We start from the raw sequence: 26,453 nt of genomic DNA, 5'->3' as shown, positions 1-26,453 counted from the left end.
AAGACTCGGACACAACTTAGTGCCGGTAACAACAATGGGTATATACGCTGTTTTATGGGAAAGCTGGTGGCTCAGACGTAAAGCGTCTGCCTGCAATGCGGGAGATCCGGGTTCGATGGCATGGGATTCTTGCCTGGAAAATCCCATGGACGGAGGAACCCGGTAGGCTACATACAGTCCATGGGGTTGCAAAGAGTTGGACACGACTGAGCGACTTCACTTTCTTTCACTCTAAGGGTGAGAGGGAGAAGGGGGAAGCGTGGGTATCAGTGCAATCTACTCACCTGAGCAAAATATAATTTCATTTCCTTTCCAAGAAATTCAGTCTTATGTAGCTGGAGTCTGGCATCTGCTGCAGATAAGGGGTTGCTGAAGTTTATTCTGACCCGTTTGAAGCTTTTAAAATACTGGAAGGTGATATCTTTGTCATAAGTCCTAAAGAGGGATTCAAATTTGGCCTGAAAAATAAAAAATGAAAGGAATTGGAATCTACCTGCACATGACCTTTGACTGGACGGCTTCATTACAATTCTTATGGAGAAACTGAATCATTCATTGTTTCAAGAACTTCCAACTTCAGATCCTATTGTTCCATGATCCTCCCCAATCCAGTTCCAGAATCCCACCACTCCGCTTAGGACAATGCCCTGTCCAGCAAATATTACTTAGGGCTTTCAAACACTGGAGCTAGTTTGAAAAAAAAATTTTTTTTAATTGAATTGGGAAACAATAAAGTTAATTTAAAAAGGCTTGCATCTTTTTTTTTTTTTTTAATGCCCTATAGGTGGTAAAGGTACATTATCCCTATGGTTGTTTGCCTTTTTTCTTTTTTTTTAATTAGAGGATAATTACTTAACAACATGCGATGGTTTTTGCCATACATCAACATGAATCGGCTGTAAATATGTTCCTTCCTTCTTGAAGCCCCTCCCACCTTCCTCCCCATCCCACACCTCTAGGTTGTCACAGAGCACAGACTGTGGGTTCCCTGTGTCTTACATCAAACTCCCACTGGCTATCTATTTTACATATGGTAATGTATGTTTCGATGCTGTTCCCTCAAATCATCACACCCTCTCCTTCCCCCACTGTGTCCACAAGTCTGTTCTTTATGTCTGTGTCTCCTTTGCTGCCCTGCAAATCGGATCATCAGTACTATTTTTCTAGATTTCATACATACGTGTTAATATATGATATTTGTCTTTCTCTTTCTGACTTATTTCACTCTGCATAAAAAGGCCTTGCATTTCTTAATGTAAAGGAAGCAGTTTAAAAAAAAAAATTCCCAATAGTATTTTCCCATTCAGTCGGTCATTTTTTAACTGTCTAAAATAGTACTGGTTTTTAAAAATGAATGTACTGTCAAAGAACCTGTTTCTACACACTGGCTTTAATACAGGTACGCATTTAGCTCTAGTGTTTTAAGAACTAGTGAACACCGTGAAACAGCATGAGATCTTAGAACCGAAATGCCTGAGTTCAATGATTAAAAGCCTAGATTCAGGAGGATGTTTCACCAGCTCCTGGGAAAAGTTCTGCAGGAGCACCGCTCCCCCCCCGCCCCACCGCCCCCACCATCACTGGTTTGGGTCCTGGACGGGGGTGTCGTTTTGGGGAACTGGGAGACCGCTGCCATCTTTTCCAACCAGAGGGGAAGGTGTTGATGGACAGTCTTGAAACTTGTAGGAAGATTGTGCAGGGGCTGTCAGTTACCAGGTTTCTGAATCTTTTTTGCAGACTAAACTCTGGGGATGGTGAGAGGCCAATGGGAGAGTGGCTGAGAGCTGGGCTGGGGCAGGCAGCGTGTCCTCTACCCAGGTGACAGGCGAGACGAGGAGGCCTGGAAGGACCCTGGAAATCTATAGAGGGCATGCTGTTTCTGCAAAGGGGAGAGAGGATTCCAACAGAAAAGGAGAATGTCCCTGAGACTTTTTGGTGCTGGGAAGTGGAGAAAGGGATGGGCCTCCGGATGGATGGGTGGTTGGTCAGTTTCTGCTCCATCGGGCAGGGATGTGGGCAGGGCCTCCCTTCCCTCCTGGCTGGCATCTCCACTAGGCAGGTGGGAAGAGCACACAGAGTTTCTCTCTTCCAGTTCACTGGCTTTTCTTTAGTTGCTGGAAAAGTCTGTGACTTTCCCAGGAGAGGTGTCGCAGAGAAACAGAAGGAGAGCAAATGTGCAGCAGATGGTCAAGCTTCGAGTTCATCTGGCCGCGCGTGACTCGGTTGGTCTCCGCCCCTCTGTGGAGCACGGGCGAGTCCGGGGCGTGAGGGTGTCTGTACGGATCTGGAATTTCACACGACCTCATCCATAGACACTGTGACCAACTGTTTCGAGCTATGATTCACAACTTAAGAGAGATGACTTTGATGGATATTTTTAGATGGCAAGTCAGGGCTGAGGACCAGAGCGCAAGAGAACCCACACTACCTTGTTAATTTTGTATTGCTCTCCTACCGTGCTTTTATAAAATAATCTTATTTGTTATTACAGTTGTTGGGTGGCATCTCTACTGAAATGAGTAAACAGTGATTTTACTCACATAAGGCTAATATTAAATAAATAGACTTTGTAGTAGGTTTACACATAGATTGGACTTCCCAGGAGCCCCTAGTGATAAAGAACCCACCTGCCAATGCAGGAGACTTAAGAGATGTGGGTTTGATCCCTGGGTCAGGAAGTTCCCCTGGAGGAGGGCATGGCAACCCACTCCAGTACTGTTGCCTGGAGAATGCCATGGACAGAGGAGCCTGGCAGGCTACATACAGTCCATAGGGTTGCAAAGAATTGGACAAGACTGAAGCACGCATGCAGAAATAGACCGTGCTCTAATATCTAGTCAAAAACTACGAGTCTGGCTTGTAAGCAGACTACATGATTAGGGAGTTAAATTTGATAAAAAAAAAAAAAAAAAGAAAACTTCCCAAGTCTCAGTATGGCTTTAGGCATAAGGATATAACATGATCACTGTCCCCTAAAGAGAACACACAGAATTCATTCATATACAGTCTTGTTTTAGAGATCAGTTAGATAGCTTCATAGCTACTGATGGAAATCTTGGCATTTTACTCAAATGAAGAAGTAAAGCATAGTAGTTAAAATCACTATTTATATTAATAAGTTATATTAATAACCATTGATGACAGCTGCTTTCCAGGAGGTAGGATATTTAACTTATCTATTTATTATTTGCTATGGGTGCATTTTCTCCACCTGGAAAGACCTAGAAAGTTGAAGACAGGCCCTTATAATTACTGCAAACATTCAAATATCTCCACAATAGTGATTTCCTAAGATAAAATCAAAGTATCCTGAACTTGAGATGTCAAAGTGAAACATTCTGTGCACTGTCAGAAAAGTCCTCCCTCCAAAAGTTTACTTACAATCTACCCAGAATGAAAAAAAAAAAAAAAACCACCATGCTGAACCCTGCCTTACTAACTGGCCAAGGGACACAGACATTTTTAAATACTGGGCTTTAAAAAATTCCTTCAGAGCTAAATCCTCAGGCAACACCTTTTGATTCTGAAGGCTCAAAGCATTCTGGATGCATTTCAAAAATCCCCAAAACCCACAAAGAGAACCACACATCCCCATCAACTATCTCAGCTAATAGTACCAATTAACATCATGCTTTGAAAACTCTCAAAAAAAAAAAAAAATCACATTATATCAGAAGCCTTACCCTGGTTTCACTTTCGCTGAAGATCTCACTGTTTGCCACACAGGCAATCAAGGAGCTAAAACTGTAGTTAAAATTTCTAAAGTGCATCTTGCTTTCTTACAGTGAACGCTACAGCGACTCCCGCGGTCAAGCCCCAGGTGGACGGAGTTCCTTTACCAGAAGCTGTTCGGTTCTTCCCCGAGCTGGCACTTATAAAGCAACGAGGTCCGGCTGCCCCCGCCCCCCGGGGGAAAAAAAAGCCCTGCTTCCAGGGCATCCTGTTTGGACACCAAATTCCTGAGTCAAGCCGTGCTTGACTCGCAGGCGGACAGGGACAGAGTGTAAGTTTCTACTGGAAAGAGGTGACGTCAACACCTTAGTCATTTTCCCTATGCTAATTAACTTTGCTTGGGGAGGATGGAAAAAACGGCCGAGGTCTGCTTCGCAGCTGTTTTATCTCTCCCTATTGCAGCATAGTTTCCACTGGTAGTAATTCCATTCAGCCACTCAGTCACCAGGCTCCGCTGCTGAATGGGACGACCCTTCTCAGGATGGAAAATGTTACAGACAGAAGCAGGAAGGGCTACAGCAGTAAACAGTAATTAGCCTGTGGGGAATTTTCAAGGCTTGGAGAGACCTGGAAACTGAAGTCTTGGGGAATGGTTTGATCCCTGTAATTTCCTCAACACTTAAATCAAAGTTTCATACACTGGGATATTAGAGAAAACATTTGGAAATCTGTCTTGGTCAATGACCTCTGTTTTTTAAAGAAAAAAAGTAGAATTTGTTTCGAAATGTGCCCTATCCCCTTTTCTTTTTTTTTCTGATGAAACTTTATTGGTTGAATGTCCCAATTCCCACTTGTATTTCATAGTGAGAATGTGGGAAGCGATCCTAGGATTTTCGTTGGAAAACTTTATAATTATAATTGGAGAACCAGGAATAGGCAGCTCTTTGATCATTTTCTAACACCTACTGAATTCGGAAAAAAGATACGAAAACATTTTAGAGTAATCTGAACCTCTGAAGCTGAGAAAGAAAGCATTAAGAGGCTGTCTGTTTGGAGACTCAGAGACTGAGTGTTTTCGGTTTCATTTTAAATAGGAAAGGATGAAGAAATAGAAAGAATGGATAGTACAATTGAAAAGCTAGTTTAGTTGGCCTTTTTGCAGGTAAGAGGTCTAGAAGATTTTTTGCAGGTCTAGAAGAAGCATACCGGAGTAGCAGGATACCAGTTCTTTGAAAAGGCTGCAACTCCTTTTTTCCCCAAAATTTTCATTTTACTATTATTTTTTAATTGAAGTACAGTTGATATATACTGTTGTGTAAGTTTCAGGTGTATAGCAAAGTGATTCAGTTATACATGCATGTGTATCTGTTCTTCAGATTCTTTTCTCATATCAGTTATTACAGGATATTGACTATATCTTGTGCTATACAGCAGGTCCTTGTTGCTTATCTCTCTTAAATGTTATTATCGCTTAGTCACTAAGTTGTGTCCCAACTCTTTGCAACCTCATGGACTGTAGCCCACGAGGCTCCTCTGTCTATGGGATTTCCCAGGGAAGAATACTGGAGTGGGTTGCCATTTGTTTCTTCAGGAAAATCTTCCCAACCCAGGGATCAAACTGGAGTCTCCTGCATTGACAGGCCAATCCTTTACTGCTGAGCCACCAGGGAAGCCCTTAATCCCCTTAAAATGCTGCAACTCTTTGAACTTCCAAGTACTTTGTCAATTTAGGTCCCTATGGCAGTCTGAGTGCTAGGTTCTTCCCACTCTCTCCAATTTCATTATCACTAAAACGCGGTCACGTTATTTATGAAAAACATTCTCTAGTCTAGAGGCACACATGGACACCTCTTAAGCTTCCAAAAGTTAAGTGGAATCCTGCTGTTCACATGAAAAAATTAACTTCAAAGATTCATTAAAGTCAGCCAATAATGAAAAGAATATATGCAATGGGAAAAAGCAAACCAGAGTATTTAGCCCTCCATAAAAGGAAACGCAAAGTCTTCCTGGATGAGTGAGGGTTGCTTAATCTCCATGCGTGGTTCCCTGCTGCCAGCTGTAGGGTTATGTAAGAGACCAGTTATGGTGTTTGCTTTGCCAAATCACCTGTAACTCTCAACCCAGGAGATTTAAATGCAAAAGATCTAGAAAAGTTTTGAATGCTATAAAATAGTGTACGTGTGTGTGTGTGTGTGTCTGCTCAGTTGTGTCCAACTCTTTGCCACCCCATGGACTGTAGCCCACCAGGCTCCTCTGTTCATGGGATTTTCCAGGCAAGAATATTGGAGTGGGTTGCCATTTCTTCCTCCAGGGGCTCTTCCTGACCCAGGGATTGAACCTGTGTCTCTTGTGTCTCCTGCATTAGCAGGCAGGTTCTTTATGGGATGCATCAAATACCAAGAGGACAGGGTCACGTTGGCGGGTGCTTGGTTCCAGGGACTGTGCACTTGGACTGGCTGCATTTTCAGCGCAGAGGCTGCAGGGGGCCCTGGGGGCACATGCAGGCTTTGGTGGCAGCGTGGGTATGGGAGGCGTTGGTGGAGGGAGGCAATGGGGAAAAGGGACAAGGAGGTAGAAGACACAGAGGTGCCCTCTACTCCCCCGGCACGCCTGTCCCTCCTCTTCTCTCTCTCCTGGAGTCCGTTTCGGTGAACAAGAGCTAAAGGGGGATCAGAGGAGGAAGAAGAGGTTCATTTCTCCATCTCCTCCTCACTCGCCTCCCCCTCCTATTAAAACTCATGACATGAAGCTCCAGCTCAATTGTGTGGGCAAACCTGGAACGTTTCTGTTCATCTGAGACAACAGAACTGAACACACTCGTTTACAATTGTGGTTTCACAGCATGTGTGCTCAGGGGTGTCTGACTCTTTGCAACCTTTTGAACTGTAGCCCTGCCAGGCTCCTTTGTCGATGGGATTTTTCAGGCAAGAATACTGGAGTGGGTTGCCGTGCCCTCCTCCAAGGGATCTTCCCCACCCTGGGACTGAACCCACATCTCCAGTGTCTCCTGCATCACAGGGAAAAATTCCTTACCCTCTGAGCTATAGGGGCGGGGAGTGGGGGAAGTCCATGGTTTCATTATATGGATGGGAAAAAAAAAGTTATCATGAGGTATTTGAAGATGGTTCAACTGTCTTTGCTCAAAGAAATCAGTGATAAACGATAGATTTTTCATCAGGCTATCCCTAAAGCCTCCCAACACATGCCATTCTGTACCTGCGTTTGAATTGATGGTGAGCTCCATCTGAATTTCAGACAGTAAAGAAAGAATCTGCCTGCAATGCGGAGACCCAGGTTTGATCCCTGGGTGGGGTAGATCCCCTGGAGAAAGGAATGGCTACCCACTCTAGTATTTTTGCCTGGAGAATCCCATGGACAGAGGAGCATGGCAGGCTACATATAGTCCATAAGGTCGCAAAGAGTTGGACATGACGGAACGACTAACACTTTCACTTCCATCTGAATCATATTTAGGGAACTTGAGTGCTTCCATTTCTAGAGGAAAGGGGCTCAAAGTGGTGCTGATTGTAGGGAGGCTAGACTGGATGCCGGCAAGAATCACTGGGTCACAAAGTGTCCCTGAGCCCTGGCCCAGGAGAGGGCACCTAGGGTCCAGTAGCACAAGTGTCCCATGGAATGAGAGGGATAGAGCAAGGGCCCTTCGTGATGTTCCAAAGCCCCAGCTGGCACTTCATTTGCTCACCTGAAAGTTCTTTTTAGGAATGTCCATCTTGGACTGTATGTCTATTATACATGAACTTGCATTTCTAAACATCCTGTGGTATTTGTATGAGCTCCCTGTTGGTTCAGATGATAAAGAATCTGCCTGCAATGCAAGAGACCTGTGTTTGATCCTTGGGTCGGGAAGATCCCCTGGAGAAGGGAATGGCAACTCCCTCCAGTATTCTTGCCCAGACAATTCCATGGACAGAGGCTACAGTCCATGGGGTTGCAAAGCGTTGGACATGAGCGACTAATACACATGGTATTTGTATGTCCCTTGTGGTCGGAAACTCAACTACCTTCTTAATTCTTGTTTTCAAGTTGGATGTAAGTGATTTGAAGAAAACAGTGCCCACCGAAACGTCTCATTAAAACTCTCGAAGAGCATGCTAAAAATTGCACTTAAAATAGTAAAACTGCAACCAGAAGTTAGAGAAGCACAATGAAATGCTTTTGTCCTTTGAATGCTTTAGATGGTTTGCATTTCTTCCATTGATACCATTCAAAACTTGAAATGAAGCTCTTCAACCTGCATTTCTGGCTCCAAGCAGTCAGAACATATTTTCATTAAGAAGTTTCTATTTTCAGCGAGGAAAAAATGAGGTTTATGTTGAAATTCATCATTCCCATTACAGCACGCCTAAAGCTGAGTGAAAATGACCTCATCACACCCATTACATACCCCAAGGGGTTCACAACCACGCCAAGAATGTGCCACCTGCGAAGCCTTCCATGGGATGACCAGAGACAGAAAGAGAGTTCTGACTGTGTTTCGCAGAGCAGAGCAGAGGATGAAGACATTTGCCAAAGATCTCCTAGGAGGGAAAATGACACACCCAATGGAGATCAAAGATATCAGAGTGTTTATCTTGAACTGCAGGGAAACTCACATTTTAGTGGCGCCTTTAGCTTCTGAGATAATGGACTAGCTTTACTGTTATTTAATATTTACAGTCCTTCCCACTATAATGTGAAGCATTGTTCCCCCAACCTGTTATTGCACAAAAGAAAAACACAGCGGCCACTGACTCACCTTGATCACTCCCCAGTCTAAGAGGTGTTATTCACCGAAGGGACGTTCTTGTGCTCACCTTGTCAACCAAGTAAGTGTTAGTCGTGCCCGACTCTTTGCGACCCCATGGACTGCAGCCCACCAGGCTCCTCTGTCCATGAGATTTTCCAGGCAAGGATACTGGAGTGGGTTGCCATTTCCTTCTCCAGGGGATCTTCCCAACCCAGAGACTGAACCCGGGTCTCCTGTACTGCAGGCAGACTCTTTACCATCTGAGCTACAAGGGAAGCCCAGGTTCATGTCAAATTCCGAGTGGCCATGAAGACTGAACCACGTGACATAGGCAGAGGGCCCAGGACGGGACCCGAAACACCATCAGCGGTTGATGTGTTGAGCTTCTAGGTCCTGTCTCATCCATAACGATGCTGAGGTTCAGAGGGGGTCACTGTCTTGGGGAGAGTCAGGGCTCGCCCTGATCCTCTGACCGCCGGGTCCCTGCTTGTTCCGTGGACCCCCTCCTGCACTGCAGCCTTGTCCCTGAATGTTCACCCATCTACGTTCTCTAAGTCTCTCAGGCATCTTGCATGGCTTCCTCTCCTAGGTGCCCTGCTGGTCAGTGGAGATGTCTCTAGGTTTTCTGGACCGCCCCCCGCCAATCTGGCCCTCCTGCACCCCACTTCAGGCAGCCCTCTGCAACCACGGTAGCTTTCTAATTGGCCTTGTTGTGGCCAATTTCTTATTGCTCCCAGATAGCATGTAACTCCCACAACAAAATATTTCCCAAAGCTGAGCTTGATGACATTCCTCTCCTACTAAGACTATAGAGATTCCAGTGACTTTCTGTTGCTCTGTAGGTTAAAGATAAGATTTTCACTTGGTATTCATCCGTTCATCCATCCATCTACTTAATTTTTTATCCAGGCACAGTTCCAGGTACTGGGGGTTCAAAGGTGAAGACAGACAAAACTCTCTGCCCTCATGAAGCTTATATTCTAGATGAAAAAAAAGAGAAAGAAATGAGCTAAAGGGGTAAAATACACAGTATGTTTCAATAGTGGTAAGTGGTAAGAGGAATAATTAAAGATGGGAAACGGAGAAAGAAAGTGAGAGAAAGAGTGTGAAAGAAGGGGGGAGGAGGGAAGGAAGGAAGGAAGAAAGGGAAAGCAGACAGACTCCCCAAGGCACCCCTGAGAAGATGAGAGGTGGGCACATCAAGACTTGAAGGAAGGAGGGGAGTGAAGCAGTGGATGCATGAAACAGCATTCCAGGCTGAGGGAACAGGGCACAACGTCCCCGGGCACATTCCAGACCTTGCAGGAGCCTCAGGGTGGGCCACAGAGGAGGAATGTGGACAAAGTGGTTGGGAGCCAGGCCGAGTGAGACTTTTAGCCACTGGCAGGTCTCTGGCTTGCATGCTGATATCAGAAGGATTTGAGCAGAGGAGGGGCATGAAGGGTCTTCCATGCCACAAAACCACTCCAGTGTCTGGGTTCAGAAAACGTAGGCTAGGGGCAAAGGTGCCCCTAAGGTAAGCGGCCTTCTCTGACTGCGGAGCTCATGAGTCCTCTGGGCAGACCTCAGCTTTGCCTGCTTTCCTCGGGTCCCTCAGTGAGCTCCTCCCTAGTCTCTTCTCTGCCTACCAACTCCTATTTATCCTTCAGAGCCCGTCACTGAACACCCCTTCTCTGGAAGGCGCCCCTCCAGGCCTCGTGTTCTCTCCCTCTTTTAATATCCACAACAGGCACCCCATGCAGTCTGCCTGACACCCTAGTTACTTCACCAGGGAAGGTCCATCTGAGACAGGTAAAGAGCCAGCATCCACCAGCCATCAAAAAGCCGTGGGCATCTGTGTTCCTAACTGGAGGGTGTCCTGTGTCTTTGGTTTAAACAAAGACCATGCCATTCCTTTTCACTGCAGGAGGTGGTAAAGGCACACGCTTGCTCAGTGGGTGCTGATCACACTCCGGGGTGCACTTCTTCCCTCCTTGCAGCTTAGCAGCTCTTGGATGTCCGGGCTAGGGGCTGCACCACCAGCTCGCCACCAGCTCGAGACTGAGGCCCCCCCATAGACACTCCCAGAGGCGTGTGACTCTCCTTAGGGGTCTACACCAACCCTTGGTCATTTGGGCAGAACGAGAACAATTTAATAGGTGTTCACTTGTCTTTTTTAAAATTCTGGTTTTTAGGGTGTGTTTTAAGGTGTACAGTATACAGTAGAATTTGTCTAGAATTTACAAATTAAATGTTTTTACTGGCAGTTGCGCTCAAAAATTTTTATAAAAAAAAATATCTTTTATCTACGAGGTTCATAATCAAAAATGTTTGGAGATCTATTGTCTCCACGGTAGTGTGGTTAAATTCCCAACCTGCTTTTTTTCATGATGATCACGTGTGAAAAAGAGAATGGAAACTATTTCAGATTTCCATTTTTGTTATCTCTGAGGGGTAATGGCGGGGGGCGGGGGGGGGGCGTGGATGGACAGGGGAGGGGGGTGGAGCCAGATGCAGCTCAGAAATTTACTGTTCATGGAATTGCTTTGTGACTGGTAAGATCTGCTCGGCCACAGCGAGGGGCCTTTGCATGAAAGAAAATGTAAGTCAGAGCTGATACTGATAGCCTTTTTTTGTGATGGACTTGGAAGGTTCTAACCAGAACCCCTTAGGCAAGAGAACTTACCCTATGGCTCACTGGGTAAAGAATCTGCCTGCAATGCTGGAGACATGGGAACATGGGTTTGATTCTCGAGTCAGGAAGATCCCCTGGAGAAGGAAATGGCAGTCCACTCCAGTGGTCTTGCTGGGGAAATCCCATGGACAGAGGAGCCCTGAGTGCTACAGTCCACGAGGTCACAAAGAGTCAGACACGACTGAGTGACTGAGGACACACACAGAACCAGAAACCCTTAGACAAGAGGGTGTGCTCGCCTCCCCCTACAGAGCTAACACCTATGAATTCTAAATCTAGGGCAAGAAAACCCTCTTTAATGAAAATCATCTTCATGTTTCATAACCATCAATCTTCTGAATCTGTACAACAACATGGAAGAAGCAATAGCACATTATTGACTGGAGGTGTATTCACACCACAGGTGTTACTTTCTGCCAAAACCCCCCAGTCAGTGATGTGTTAAAACTAAATTTCCGGTTTGGTCATTTTTGATACTTTGGGAAAAAATTGGAAAAGCCTGAAATGTCATTTGATGCTCTTCATAGATTAGTATAAGATATGTACAAATAAATTGTATTTCTGGGATATCATACAACTTCCTATTCTTTTTAGCCAAAAATGATGGCTGCAGTGGTGAAAATGCTAGAGGTGTGTTTTAGCCGAACGGCAACCATGCTCTGTTAAAGCTTATGTGGAAATAAAGAAAAGCATGCAGTCACCCCTTCCCCAAAAACAGAAAGAAAGGAAAGACATAAAGTAAAATAAAATAACCAATGGGGAAAAGTAGAGAGAAGAAGCGTGTTCAAACCAATACCTTAAAAGACAGGTCACAGTTCATCCAAGATTTCATTTTGCTTGTTAAATTCCATGTGCACTTGAAATCCCATTAACTTTTTTCCTTATTACCTCAATTTTTCCTTAGCATTAAGACGTGAAGGTTAACCACCCCTCTGTCACTTCTTGGAAACTCAGTGTTTGCAATTCTTGAGATGGAGAAATAGCCATAGGCAAATCTAAACTACACTTGATGACTTGGAGACTAGCAGCTGCGGATTAAGGGAGGTAACATTTATTTGGAGATGACTGGGGCCCAAGCCACACTAATTAATTATTCCTTATTTGCTCTCTTTAGTCTGTTCCTTTCCAGACACACCTTGCTTTAATGATTGATTTTCACTTCTGCTTTGAGGCTGTTCCCAAGTCAGGGCACAACGCCATGGTGATAGAAACCTGGACAGAACAGTTGTGCGGGGTGGGCTGGCGACAGGCTGCTTTTGTGTCCATCAGTCACCGTGCGTGCGTGCTCGGCCGCCAAGTCGTGTCCGACTCTTCTGTGACCCCCCTGGAATGCAGACTGCCAGGCTCCACTGTCCAGGGGTTTTCCCAGCAAGAGCATTGGAGTGGGTTGCTATTTCCTCCTCCAGGGAATGGATCTCCTTGACCCAGGGATCGAACCTGCATCTCCCGGATTGGCTGGTGGATTCTTCACCACTGAGCCACCTTCATCAGTCCCCAGGACCTGTTTTTTTTTTTTTTTTCCCCATTCCAGCTCCAAACAGCTTTCGCAACCCTAGACTACTTCATTCCCACCCAGAAAATCCCTTCACATTCAAACGATGAGTTTGACGCCGTTGTGTGAATGCTGGTGGAAAAGCCTTGTTTGTCTCAGTCTATGTTCAACGCTCATCTTGGAAGAACTGACACAACGCAAACTCTGGCTGGTGAGGACGCTGCCTCGAGGCCGGCCCGGACCCTGCTCTGGCTCCGGTGAGTTCTCCCAGGGAGCCTGGCACGGCGCTGTGGGCCCACAGGCACCCCACCAGTACCGGGTGAGTGACTGGCGAGCCAGAGTCAAAGGTCAAGAGAGACGAAGAGGGAAGGAATGAGGTCAGACAGAAATCTCTCAATCTTTAACAAAAACAACTCAGTTTTCAATAACTTGGCTTTGCAGAGCTTGTGTCCACATCTGGATTTAAATCTCAGAGCCTCAGCTTAGAAATCGTGTTTTGCCAAGTGCGGGAGAAGAGAAAAGCATTATGTGTTCTTACCTACTCTTTCCATTACCACCCACAGGCCCCATTTCCACATCTTTGTTGGGAAGTTACCCAGGGGACCACAGAGCATGCTGTCTTTTCACACTTCACATTTTCATCATCGAGGATTACTTTAAAATCTGATGATAAGTCGCCTACGGAAGTCTATCCTGTCACCTCTGTGTGGGTATCACAGATTCAAAACAGACTTCACAACAATAAACACAGGACAAACAAAACATCACATCTTGGTTATTGACAGTCACCATGAAAAAACAAGGACAATCATGCCAACCTTGTTCATTAGGAAGATTGGGGTGTTTCTGTCAAGTGACGAAATTTGCACATCCCTCTTTACACCAGAGCGTCTGAAAAGAGCGAGCTGCTTTTTCTCCATCAGGTTAGTTTGCTGGTTGTGAACTGGCAGTGCCCCTCCCCCAAATAAAACTATTAGTTGCCAATATTAAAATTGGGAGTTTTCACAGAGAAATATAATTTCTTTTTTTTTGGGGGGAGATTAAAAATAAAGGAAGCTGGATAGATGTACATGTATGTCTGATTCCCTTCACTGTTCTCCTGAAACGATCACAACACTGTCAATTGGCTATACCCCAATACAAAATGTTTTTGGTATTAAAAAAAAAATAATAAAATTTTTGTTTTTAAAAAAAGTAAGATGTGGCAATTCAGAGCCCAGAAGCTCATGTGGCAATGGCTGAACCCGTGGCTAAGCCCCTGCTCTTCAAATACCAACGGCTCCATCGCTCCAGACCCCAGAGGCATCTGAGTTTTTGGCCTCTGGCTTAATTTAGTAAGTCATCAAAATAGATTAGTCACCTGCTTTGAGCCAGACACTGAGAGGTAGGGACACACACAAAGCAGCTTACCCATCCACATCTCTGGACTCAAAATGTTCTGTGTCAAATAATTATTCCAAATAATACACAGAGAGAGCATGTCCCTTCCTCCTTACACAGCAATTCTTTATTTTTCTCTGACACATCGCATTTCTACGGGTGACTCCCTGGGCATTTGCCATATGCTCTCTTCACTCCTGAAATTATACTCTTATGCAAGTGAATGGTTGGGACGCTAGTATGGAGATGGCCTAGATTCCGTGCAAATGCTTACAAACCACAGTTGGTTTCTTTAGCAATCGTTAGGGAAGACAGGATTGGGCCATACCAGGGAGGTGCACGGCTCGGCTGAGAATCAGCGCTGATGGATTTCTACAGAACTGGCTCATAGATGAATGGAGACGGAAGGTTTTGGTTACCACTGATATTCAGCAACACGAGTTGGAAGGATGATCTAAAGGTAGATTGAGATCCGGGTGTTCTCAGGGTGAGGCTTTTAAAGATAGCTTTCAAAAGATCCTTTTGAGAAGACAGCGTTTTAAAGTGGTCTTGTGAGATTCACGGATACAGTTTGATCCGTCTTCTTATGTGAAAAGAACTCTCAGAAGAGGGAACCTGACTTCACCCTTGAGTGTGAGCTGCCCCTGAGGCTGTGGTGGTGCTAGCGCTCCCCTTGCGGGGGTGAAATTCCATGGCACACTCAGCAATCCGTGGCCAGGGTTGGCTGAGCCCCTACTTCTGCTCCTGTAACCAACCCCCCGCCACCAACCAACCAAAAACCCGACAGTCACTGGCTGCTCCTGGACTCTGAGACGCAGGTCACTGTGCAGGAGGTTTGGTAAGGACTATGACAGCTCAGCTGGGAAAGAATCTGGAGACCCTGGTTCGATCCCTGGGTTGGGAAGATCCCCTGGAGAAGGGAGAGGCAACCCGCTCCAGTATTCTGGCCTGGAGAATTCCATGGACTGTATGTATAGTCCACGGGGAGTCAGAGACGACTGAGGGACTTTCGTTTTCACTTTCTTTGGTGATCAACACCCAGGGTGAGGAAGGAGATGGGAGGGGTGGGAGGGGAGGGGAAAGGGAGGGGAGAAGAAGAGGCTGGGCAGAGGGAGGGTGCAGCCATCAGGTGGTCCCAGTGGAAGCCCTGCGGACCTGTGGGGAGCTCTGGAGACGGGACGATCCTCACTGGAGCAGAAGGGCTGGGCCATGATACCCCTGCCTTGGGCAGCTCTGGGATAGGAGGTACCTTGAGAAGGAGGGGACTTGGGGAGGTGGCTCTCAGCTGAACTCAGCCCCAAAAGGGGGCAACTGACAAGGGCAGCTGGGGGACAAATCCATCATTCCTGAAGGGATCTGAGTGTGTAACTGTGTCCCTCAACCCACCAACAAACCAGGCTTCCCTGGTGGCTCAGTTGGTAAAGAATCTGCCTGCAATGCAGAAGACTCCGGTTAGATCCCTGGGTTGGGAAGATCCCCTGGAGAAGGGAAAGGCTACCCACTCCAGTATTCTGGCCTGGAGAATTCCATGGACTGTACAGTCCACAGGGTCGCAAAGAGTTGGACATGACTGAGCGACTTTCACACTTCACGTAAGTTAATCACCTGAAATTTCTCATAAATATGACTGACTTAAACTGGACACCATGAAAATACTACTGAGTCCACTCCAAATAATTAGCTCATCTCCCCAGGTAAAGAACTTCTATAGGAATATGGTAGTGAACTGTACGTACTAAGTCATTTCAGTCATGTCCAGTGCTTTGCAACCCTACGGACGGTAGCCCTCCAGGCTCCTCTGTCTGTGAGGTTTTCCAGGCAAGAATACTGGAGTGAGCTGCCCTGTTCTCCTCTAGGGCATCTTCTGGACCTGGGGATTGAACCCTCATCTCTTATGTCTGCTGCATTAGCAGGCAGGTTCTTTACCCCTAGCGCCTCTTGGGAAGCCCCAAGTGAACATAGTAAACCCAACAGTTTAAACTTTGAGTATAAACCAGGTCAACCAAAACCCTGAATCCCTCCCAGGAGTTTGTCCTAAGGAAATCCTCAGGGCTGTGGGAAAAGATTTCGATGCAAATACATTCCCTGCACCGTTCTTTATGCAAATAACACACTAGACCAAACTAATCATCTGATCAGAAACCAGCTAATAAATATGCAGGATTGGTACACCACAGAGCCACTCAGCACCTCACAGGAAGGAGATGAAAACTATTTAACGACATAAAAAAGATGTTCACAACTTACTGTTGTGACTTCATCTTGATGAAAAGAACGATTGCTGAGCTTTCTTTTTTTGCTTCTTTGGACTTACTAGAATTTCTACAATGCACATTTATTATTTTTGTGACAAAAAAAGGCTTTTCCCTTCCCCCAGTCTGTGTTCTATGTCAATATTGGTCAAGGACCATGGTTAACAGATACACTAAGTAAGGCAGAAGGTTAGAGAGGAAATCTACTCTTTTTTTTTTTTTTGCATAGCAGTCTGGTGTCCTGGGGCTTCCTAGGACTGGGGCTCCGGGGTAAAGAACCCACCTGCCAATGCAGGAGATGCAGGAGATGTGGGTTCAATCCCTGGGTCGGGAAGATCCCCTGGAGGAGGATATGGCAACCCATTTCCTGGAAAATCCCACGGATAGAAGGTCCTGGAGGGCTAGAGTCCACAGCATCACAAAAAGCTGGACACCACTAAGAGACTGAGCACGCGTACATGCACTGGTATCATGACCTTTCAGTCATTATTCCCAAATCTTTTGTTTTTAACTCATTAATATTTGGAAATTTCAACTGTAGGAAGAATCCCATTTCTAATCTAAATATCTTTAACAAACAGATTTCACCAGAAAATGTTTGTTTTGTTTACCTTTTGATAAAGTCTCCCGCCAACCCTCTTTAGCTGGTGAAATGTCCAAAGTGTGTGGACTGAGCCTGTCTCCCTGGAGTCAAGGTCATGCACTGGCCAGGACAGGGGCCTGCAATTCTATCTGGCTCCATGGTGTGAGTCGCTGGGCTGAGCAGACCTCACACGCTCTGCAGGCTCCATAGTATGGTCAGCACAGAATATCTGATTTTGGGGCAAAGATCTCCCATCCAGGTTCAAATGTCCCCCAGGGCGATGCCTTCTCAGAGTAAAACTACAGAGCTCTTTCGGGTCCCTGCCAAGTCCCTACACCTACTGCTTCCTCAGCTGTGTTTTTGTTTTTTTTTTTTTCTCTGTCCTTTTGTTCCAGAATCACATCCAATCTTTTCCTTTCTTCCTGAGACAATCCTGCCTTCTGCATCTCCCTTCTAACAAGACTCAATTCAGTTCAGTTGCTTAGTTATGTCCGACTCTTTGCGACCCCATGGACTGCAGCACGCCAGGCCTCTGGAGTTTACTCAGACTCATGTCCATTGAGTCGGTGATGCCATCCAACCATCTCATCCTCTGTCGTCCCCTTCTCTTCCCACCTTCAATCTTTCCCGGCAGCAGGGTATTTTCCAATGAGTCAGTTCTTCACATCAGGTGGCCAAAGTATTGGAGTTTCAGTTTCAACATCAGTCCTTCCAATGAATATTCAGGACTGATTTCCTTTAGGATGGACTGGTTGCATCTCCTTGCAGTCCAAGGGTCTCTCAAGAGTCTCCCCCAACACCACCTCCAAAGTTCAAAAGCATCAATTCTTTGGTGCTCAGCTTTCTTTATAGTCCAACTCTCACATCCATACATGACTACTGGAAAAACCATAGCTTTGATTGGAATTACCTAATAAACCTTTCCCCGTGACTGTGTTCACAATGACAGCTGTTTAATGTATAAGACCTGCCAGAGAATTTGCATTTAATCATTAACTTCTGAAGATCAAAGTCTCAGTCACAAGTGAATGCATTACCAAGAGGGAAATTCCAGGCAGCAGGTCAGTTACAGGGGAAAATTCCTTGGACAGGTGGGTTCTCCCAGGGCTGGGTATTTCCCTACCTGCAGATAAGACATTATTTTTCAAGCATCTACGCTGAGCAGCATCTTGTGTGGGTTGTTCGGAGTTAAGAACAGATTTCCATGTCTGAAGAAAACTCCTCGTTTGTTGCTCGTTCAACCACCATTTATCAAGGATCTGCTCTGAGCCTTCTCAGAGTCCACGGCTGGGTTAAATTACACCTACTACATAGTCTCATAACACTGGGAACCTCTAGTGTTTAGTATTTATCACATATTCTTGACTGCATCTCACAGCTCCTGGGATTTTATTTCCCTCACCAGGGATCAAACTCCAGGCCCTTGGCATGAGAGCTCGGGGTCCTAACCACTGGATTGCCAGGGAATTCCCTTTTATCACATTTTAGTTGGTTTCCTCCACTCAACTGTGGAGAAGGCAACGGCACCCCACTCCAGCACTCTTGCCTGGAAAATCCCATGGACGGAGGAGCCTGGTGGGCTGCGGTCCATGGGGTCGCTAAGAGTCGGACACGACTGAGCGACTTCACTTTCACTTTTCACTTTCCTGCACTGGAGAGGGAAATGGCGACCCACTCCAATATTCTTGCCTGGAGAATTCCATAGACAGAGGAGCCTAGTGGGCTACAGTCCATGGGGTCTCAAAGAGCCGGACACGGCTAAGCGACCAACACACGGGCATACACACACAGTATTCTGTAAGGGAGTTCAGAAGCCTAAGACACAGTTCCTGCCATTTACAGGGGCTTAACATCATAGCCTGTGAGATGAGACTGCAACTCTAGTGATGAGATAATATACATGAGCCATCTGTGTTGCAGGCAGTAAAAGCTTAGGATATTGGAGGTGGAGGGTAGGGATCAGTGATGATCCTGTCTCAGTAGCCAATGAGTCCAGCTATGGAAAGTCCTGTGGGTTAAGGCCTTAAAAATGGGGTTAGATTTTTAAATGAGAAGGAAAAGGATATAGCCCTGTATTTTCTCATTACTACCTGAATATAAGGTATTGTTGTTGTTCAGTCGCTCAGTCGTGTCCAAATCTCTGCGACCCCATGGACTACAGCATGCCAGGCTTCCCTGTCCTTCACTATCTCCCAGAGTTTGCTCAAACTCATGTCCATTGAGTCAGTGATGCCATCCAACCATCTCATCCTCTGTTGTCCCCTCCTCCTCCAGCCCTCAATCTTTCCCAGCATCAGGGTCTTTTCCAATGAGTCAGCTCTTGGCATCAGGTGGCCAAAGTATTTGAGCTTCAGCTTCAGCATCAGTCCCTCCTGTGAATATTCAGGGTTGATCTCCTTTAGGATTGATGGTTTGCTCTCCTTGCTGTCCAAGGGACTCTCAAGTCTTCTCCAGCACCACAGTTTGAAAGCATCAAAATTCGGAAAGTTAACATTTTCTTCATCCACAATCATGCATACTCAAAAAAGGAGTTGCTTTTTATTAAAGACATACACAGTGTGATTTTGCAGAAACTTCTTTGAGTGCCTGTATTTTGGCATGGTATTGGTTAAGTGTTGGTATTTGTTAATCTGATGTTCTGGATTTCTTGGGAAATCCTACTTTTGTTAGTTTGATTCTAAAATACAAAAAAAAAAAAACACCATGCAGTACATATGGCTACATTTTTAATATTTTATAAGTGAACTTATTAGACAAGATCTTCTTTTAGTTCACAGACCCAATCTGGGGTTTTTGAATACGGTACCCACCAGTGTGGAAAGGATGCAGAGAGCTGCTATAAAGACATTTTTGGCAGATGGAATTTTCTGAAGAGAACTGCCACAAACCTCCCCTCCCACATGCTCTTATAGAACCCTGTCATTTCCCCACCAGGAGGACAGTTATGTGTCTTCTGGCCTTGAACATGGGTGAGCCTTTGTGAGACTCTCAACAGACACTATGGGGCTTCCCTAGTGGCTCAGTGGTAAAGAATCTGCCTGCGAAGCAGGAGATCTGGGTTCGATTCCTGGGTCAAGAAGATCCCCTGGAGAAGGGAATGGAAATCCACTCCAGTATTCCTGCCTTGGAGAATCCCATGGACAGAGGAGCCTGGCGGGCTGCAGTCCGCTAAGAGTCGGACACAACTTAGTGACTGAACAACAACCACAGATGCTATAGGGTGGGAATGGCATCACGTGACTTCTGATGCTAGAGCATAAAAGGCCATGCACTTGCGTCTTGTTCTCCCGGAAACCAGTCACCATGCTGGTGGGAAGCCCAGGCAGCCCGTGGAGAGGAACTGAGGCCCCTGGCCCAAAGCCCTGGCTGAGCTACCAAACAAGAGCTGGCACAACTTGCCAACCGTGTGAGTGGGACATCTGGAGTGGCTTCCCTGGCATCCAGCCAGGCAAACCCAGCAGACGCCACGTGGAGGAGAGAAGAGTCATCTAGGCGCGAGTTGCAGATTCCTGAGCAAAATAAACAACTGCTGCTGTTTTAAGCCGCTGAGTGAGGGGCGGTTTGTTTCCCAAAAATAGGAACTGGAAGAATGTTTCAGATATGGGTGGAAGTGGCCAGGTCTCTGTAACTGATTAGACTTGGACTGCAGGGAAGGAAAGACCAAACCAATGGACTGCTTTCCCACTAAGAGTAGGATCCTTCACAGGCAGAGGGGGAGGCAGAGGATGGATGCGTAGATTAGGGGCTGAGGTTGGGAAGGTGACCCTGGTTTTCCGTCATTTACATAAAGTGGCTGCTTTTTACCTGGCCACGGATGGGAAGGATGTAACAGAGTGGGAAAGAGCATGGACCCTGGAGCCAGGCTGTCTGGGTTGGAGCCCGGGCACTGATATTTCTCAGCTGTGTGACCTTGGACAAGGTTCTTCACTCCCATGTGCTTCAGTTTCTTTGTCTGTAAAAGGAGGATCTTAACAACAGAACCTGCCTCATACAGTGGTTGTGACAGTCGTGACCTAATGTCTAAAAAGGGTTTGGCACAGAGGAAGTTCTAGGAAAGTATCTGCTGTTGTGATCCACGTAACTATGGGCCTTGCACAGTGAGGTGGGCTGAAGACCGGCCTCTCAAAGACATCCACGTCCTAATCCCTGGGACTCTGAACACATGACCTTACAGAGCAGAGGAGACCTTGCAGGTGTGATTAAACTGAGGACCTTGACATGGGAGATGACCTTGAGATTGTCCAGGGACAGTAAGAAGGAGGCAGAAAGATCAGAGTTGGACCCGGATATGATGATGGAAGCAGGTTGAAGTGATGTGAGCCTGTGAACCAATGCTCTTGCCTCCAGAACTTGAAAAAAGTCAGGGAAACCAATTCCTGATTTTAGCCCACTGAGTGATTTTGGCATTCTGACCTCCAGCACTGTAAGATAATAAACCTGTGTGGTTGCAGGCACTACACCTGTGGTAGTTTGTTACAGCAGAAATAGGAAACTAATCCAGATTTTAACCTTGAGGGAGGTTATAGAACATGGAGTAGACAGAATGAAAAGAAGATGAATCAATTGAAGATGAATCAATTTTGGAACCAGTAAGACATCTCTTTATTCCTCTTCTCCTGACTTAGCATTGTTGGGACATTTCCTCTTTAATCTTAGTTTGTGGAGTAGCCAACGTCCCAGCTCTGGTATAAGCACAGACTCCAGCCCTCGTTTGCTGGGATTCTTCCATCAGCAAGTGCCACCCAGGAGGACCACAGTAGTTATACACCAACAGCATCTGCCCTGACTGGTGGATATCCTTTCTGACTGGTCAGCGCCCACAAGGTCCTAGTTGCTATAAATTTTGAATATTACCTCTAGACGTAAAACTGAGTTATCTGTTCTGTAACTTAGGCACAATCTAAGTCAAAGGTGACTGCTTCCATGAAATTAAAAGACACTTGCTCTTTGGAAGAAAAGCTATGACAAACCTAGACAGCATATTAAAAAGCAGAGACATCACTTTGCCAACAAAGGTCCGTACAGTCAAAGCGATGGTTTTTCCAGTAGTTATGTGTAGATCTGAGAGTTGGACCGTAAAGAAGACTGAGCGCCGAAGAACTGATGCTCTCGAATTATGGTCCTGGAGAAGACTCTTGAGAATCCCTTGGACAGCAAAGAGATCAAACCAGTCAGTCCTAAAGGAAATCAACCCTGAATATTCACTGGAAGGACTGCTGCTGAAGCTGAAGCTCCAATACTTTGGCCACCTGATGCGAAGAACCCACACATTGGGAAAGACCCTGATGCTGGGAAAGACTGAAGGCCAAAGGAGAGAGGAGGTGGCAGAGGATGAGATAGTTGGATGGCATCACCAACTCAATGGACATGAGTTTGAGCAAACTCTGGGAGACAGTGAAGGACAGAGGAGCCTGGTGTGCTACAGCCCATGGGGTCACAAAGAGTCAGACACAACTTAGCAGCTGAACAACAACAGCAAAAGTCAAAGGTGGTACAATCAGCCTAAGTAAGTAGTTCTCACAATGTACTTTCAGAGCAGCAGCATCTCTTTGCCTGGGAATGTGTTAGAGGTGCACAGGTTTGCCCCACCTACTGTGCCAGACAGAATTCTAAAATGGCCCACTGTCCCCCTTCCCCGGTGGACACACCAGGCATAACATTGTCTCCAGGACCACAGCCACGATGGGTTTTACCCATGACTGGCTCATGACTCTTTGCGACCCCATGGATTGTAGCCCGCCAGGCTCCTCTGTCCATGGGATTCTCCAGGCAAGAAGACTGGAGTGGGTTGCCATTTCCCTCTCCGGTGTCACACCGCACAGTTTGTGAAAGGGAGATTAGCCAGGCTGAGCCCTTGGAAGAGACCAGGCTATTTCTGAAGTCAGAGACTTGACATGTGAGAGAGATCCCTTGTCACTGGCTTGACGGAGGAAGGGGTCAGGATGTAAGTTGCCTCAAGGGGAGAGGATGGCCTTGGAAGGAAATGGGGATCTGAGTGTTTGCAGAAGCAGATTCTTCCCCAGACCTCAGAAAGGAAGGCAGCCCCACCCATGACTTGATGCTAGCCTTGCATGACCTGGAGCAGAGAAGCTGGCCACACCACACCCCAACTCTTGACTATACACCTCAACTTCTGACTGCAGACCTGCCAGCTAATAAGTGGGTATTGAGTTAAGCCATTCCACTTGTGGTATTTCATTACACAGCGGAGAATATATTTACTGAATCAGAAGCTCTGGGTTTTAACAAGCCCTCCAGGTGACTGGAATGCATGCGCAAGTTTGAGCACCTCTGGTGTCCACAAGGGGCCCACCCAGCAGAGATTAGCCAACTTCAGATGCAGTAAGCATCAGCTGCAGCTGTCCTAGCATATATCCCAATGGTCTTTCTGCTCCTCTGCTGCATTTGAAAAAGTTTTAAAAAGCACACACACACATAAACACACACAGTGATCCAGACTTGCCCTTTTCAGGTAGAATATCAGACAGATCATTAGACATTCCGCAAATACCAGACAAGGGGGGCCGTGCAAACTTCCCTTCCCTTTCCCCCTTCAACCTAAGGGTTCAGGGCAGTTGGAGCTATTACCCATAAAACAGCCGCAGAAGGAAGGTCCTAAGGGAAGTGGGGCCAGGGAAGGCAGGACCACACGCCATCTTCCGAGAGGCTGCGAGCAGGGCCAGGTTGACCCGAGTTTCGGAAACTATAAAAGCAGGGCCTGCCTCCTAGGGTGGCTGTGAGCTGTTAAAGCCGCACCCCAGGGCTCAGGACAGGGCCTGGCACAGGGACACGGAGGCGGGGGCAGCTGTCCCGCCTTTGTCTCCAGTCCCATCTTCCCCCAGTTCATCCTTCTGCACCCTTCTCACTTCTCCCAGCTTTTCTGATTTGTCTTCTTTTGATTAGTGTTCGCATGGTTTATCTTTCTCCAACCTATTTATTTCACTTGGCCATGCCATAGATCAAACCAGTCCATCCTAAAGGAAACTGACTGAATATTCACTGGAAGAAGGACTGATGCTGAAGCTGAAGCTCCAACACTTTGGCCACCTGATGTGAAGAGCCAACTCATTGGAAGAGATCCTGATGCTGGGAAGGATGGAAGGCAAAGGGAGGAGGAAGGGAAGGAGGAGGCAGCAGAGGATGGAATGGTTAGGTAACATCACTATTCAATGGACATGAATTTAAGTAACTCTGGGAGATAGCGAAGGGCAGGGGAGCCAGGCATGTTGTAGTCCATGGGGGTCGCAAAGAGTCAGTCGCAACCGAGTGCCTGAATAATAAAAAGGGCAGCCTGTTTATCTGAAGGGATGGCTGGAAGCCCCGCCCGGTTCGCTGCAGGCTGCTCCGCAGATGGGACCTGGAGCACGGGGAGGAGGCAGCATCGGGGGAAGGATGCTGGAAGGTGAGCCTCAGAGAACGCACCACGGCTCACTCTTCTTTGAGATGTTCCCAAGCCAGGTGTTAAGAACCCACCTGTCCTCTCCTTGTGAGCCCTCCTGCGGCCTCCATTCACCCTCAGGAGAAAAACCCAGCCATCCCTTGGTGCGAGTCCCACCCGTGACACAGGCCAGCTCCGGCCGCTGTCCTGGTCATGGACGCTGCCCCGGCCGGGTCTTGACGTTTCAGGACCTTTATCCAGGCAGCTCTCTGCTGGGCCACCTCCCGCGTCTGCGCCACTTAAAAAACAACAGAAACACCACTCCTCAGAGATGCTTCCCCTCAGACATGGCCGAGTCTTCTGTTAAGCACTCGTTTTCCTTCCTAGCACACGTTGACAGGGGTAACTAGTCTGGAGTTTAGGACTGGAAAGTGACCTTCCTGCTGCCTGCCACATCCAGGTCCCGGCCCCTGGGAGAGGCTCAGAGATTCTCTGTGGACTGAGTGACTGAATGAATTCATGATCGTGTTCTCTGTAAACTCCAAAATATTGAACTGAAAAGAGGAATTTAGAAAAGAAAAGAAAAGAAAAATATACCTGGCATTTTTTAAAACTTGTAAATGAGTGGAGAAAAATCTGATTTGGGGTTCCTTTCCTCAGTCTTTCATCAAGCTTTTTTGCTGAGCATCTTCTGAGGAGGAGCCACACTAGTCCCTGAAAGAGAGCAAATGAAGGAGACACTGCCCTGCTCTCTGGAAACACCCACCTTCCATCAGAGCTTCCCTGCTGGCTCAGATGGTAAAGAATCTGCCTGCAATGGTGGGAGACCTGAGTTCAATCCCTGGGTCAGGAAGATACCCTGGAGAAGGGAAGGGCAATCCACTCCAGTTTTCTTGCTTGGAGAATCTCATGGACAGAGGAGTCTGGTGGGTTATAGGCCATGGGGTCACAGAGAGTTGGACATGACTGAGTGACTAACACTTTCACTTTCACTTAGAACTGGGGGGCTTCCCAGGGGACTCTAGTGGTACAGAACCTGCCTGCCAACGCAGGAGACGTAAGGGATGCCAACTAGATCCCTGGGTTGGGAAGATCCCCTGGAGGAGGGCACGGCAACGCACTCCAGTATTCTTGCCTGGAGAATCCCATGGACAGAGGAGCCAGGCGGGCTACAGTCCATGGGGTCACAAAGGGTCAGACACGACTGAGGCAACTTAGCATGCACTCCTTGAGAACTATCCTTTATGTCTTAGCCAACAGCAGTACCAGTGATACATGCAGAAGGGAAGCCCAGGGTCCCACTGGGTGGGAGCAGGGAAGCCTCGTAAGGCTTGCCATGTGAGCACCAAGGCGCATCCCAGCAGGCCAGGGGGCAGTGAGATGAGATGGAGGCATCTGATATGTGGACGAAGCTTCTCCTCCGGCCCCCTGTCATGGTGTGAGAGCCTCTGGGACCACCTTTCCCCTGCCCTGCACCTGCAACCGGGGGTGCCTGCAATCTGGTTCAGTAGCCCCCCGCTGACTTCTCAGCGGAGCACAAACTAAATCAGGAGGCAAGAGCTAAGCAGAGTCACAAGACCAGCACCCTTCCCCTACACCCTGACTTGGTTTCACTGTCTCCTCAAGTTTGCCTCCTGCTCTGGGGTGGGGAGACCACAGCATTGAACAGTGGGCAGCGCAGGCCTGGTCAGCACGTGTCACCCACCCTTCCGAAACCCAGCCGGAGGACGATCTGAACTGTGGCTTCGTATTTTCCAACAAAAGGTTGGGCTAGTGACGTATGTGAGTGTGGGTCCCCACTGAGAACCGATCTGAGTGCTGACTAAGAAGGTCATTTTGCAAATGAGGAAGTATATCTCGGGCTCCTTGTGGTTTCTGATGAAAGCTGCTGCAATGTAGGACACGGGTGAAAGAACACTGAGAAAAGAGATGAGGTCACTCAGTCTGCCCCCTGTGAAGGATGGGGGGTCGGGGGCGGGTGTCGAGTGGGAAGATCCTTTATGTCCTAAGAGTCAAGTGAGCCTATGGCTTGTCTCAGCGTTTCTCAGGACTTTTATACTCAGGACTTTTTTTTTTTTTTTTAGTACAAAGCTATGGTTTTTCTAGTAGTCATGTATGGATGTGAGAGTTGGCCCAGGAAGAAGGCTGAGGGTCGAAGAACGCATGCCAAAGAATTGAACTGTGCTGGAGAAAACTCTTGAGAGTCCCTTGGACAGCAAGATCAAACCAGTCCATCCTAAAGGAAATCAGCCTGAATATTCATTGGAAGGACTTA

At 46.9% G+C, this 26,453-nt stretch overlaps 1 protein-coding gene across 1 annotated transcript in view; it reads right to left on the bottom strand.

Annotated features, from left to right (window-relative positions):
- The window catches only part of RCAN1 (regulator of calcineurin 1), a 115,435-nt gene that overhangs the window by 7,053 nt on the left and 81,929 nt on the right, over window positions 1-26,453 (bottom strand). The window contains exon 2 of the mRNA XM_061134388.1: window positions 285-458. Coding sequence (XP_060990371.1) covers window positions 285-458 — 174 coding nt within the window. The remainder of the gene's footprint in view (window positions 1-284; window positions 459-26,453) is intronic.

Source organism: Dama dama, chromosome 31, assembly GCF_033118175.1.
Source record: "Dama dama isolate Ldn47 chromosome 31, ASM3311817v1, whole genome shotgun sequence".
Classification (NCBI taxonomy): Eukaryota; Metazoa; Chordata; class Mammalia; order Artiodactyla; family Cervidae; genus Dama; species Dama dama.
This window is presented reverse-complemented; position numbering and strand designations above follow the sequence as displayed.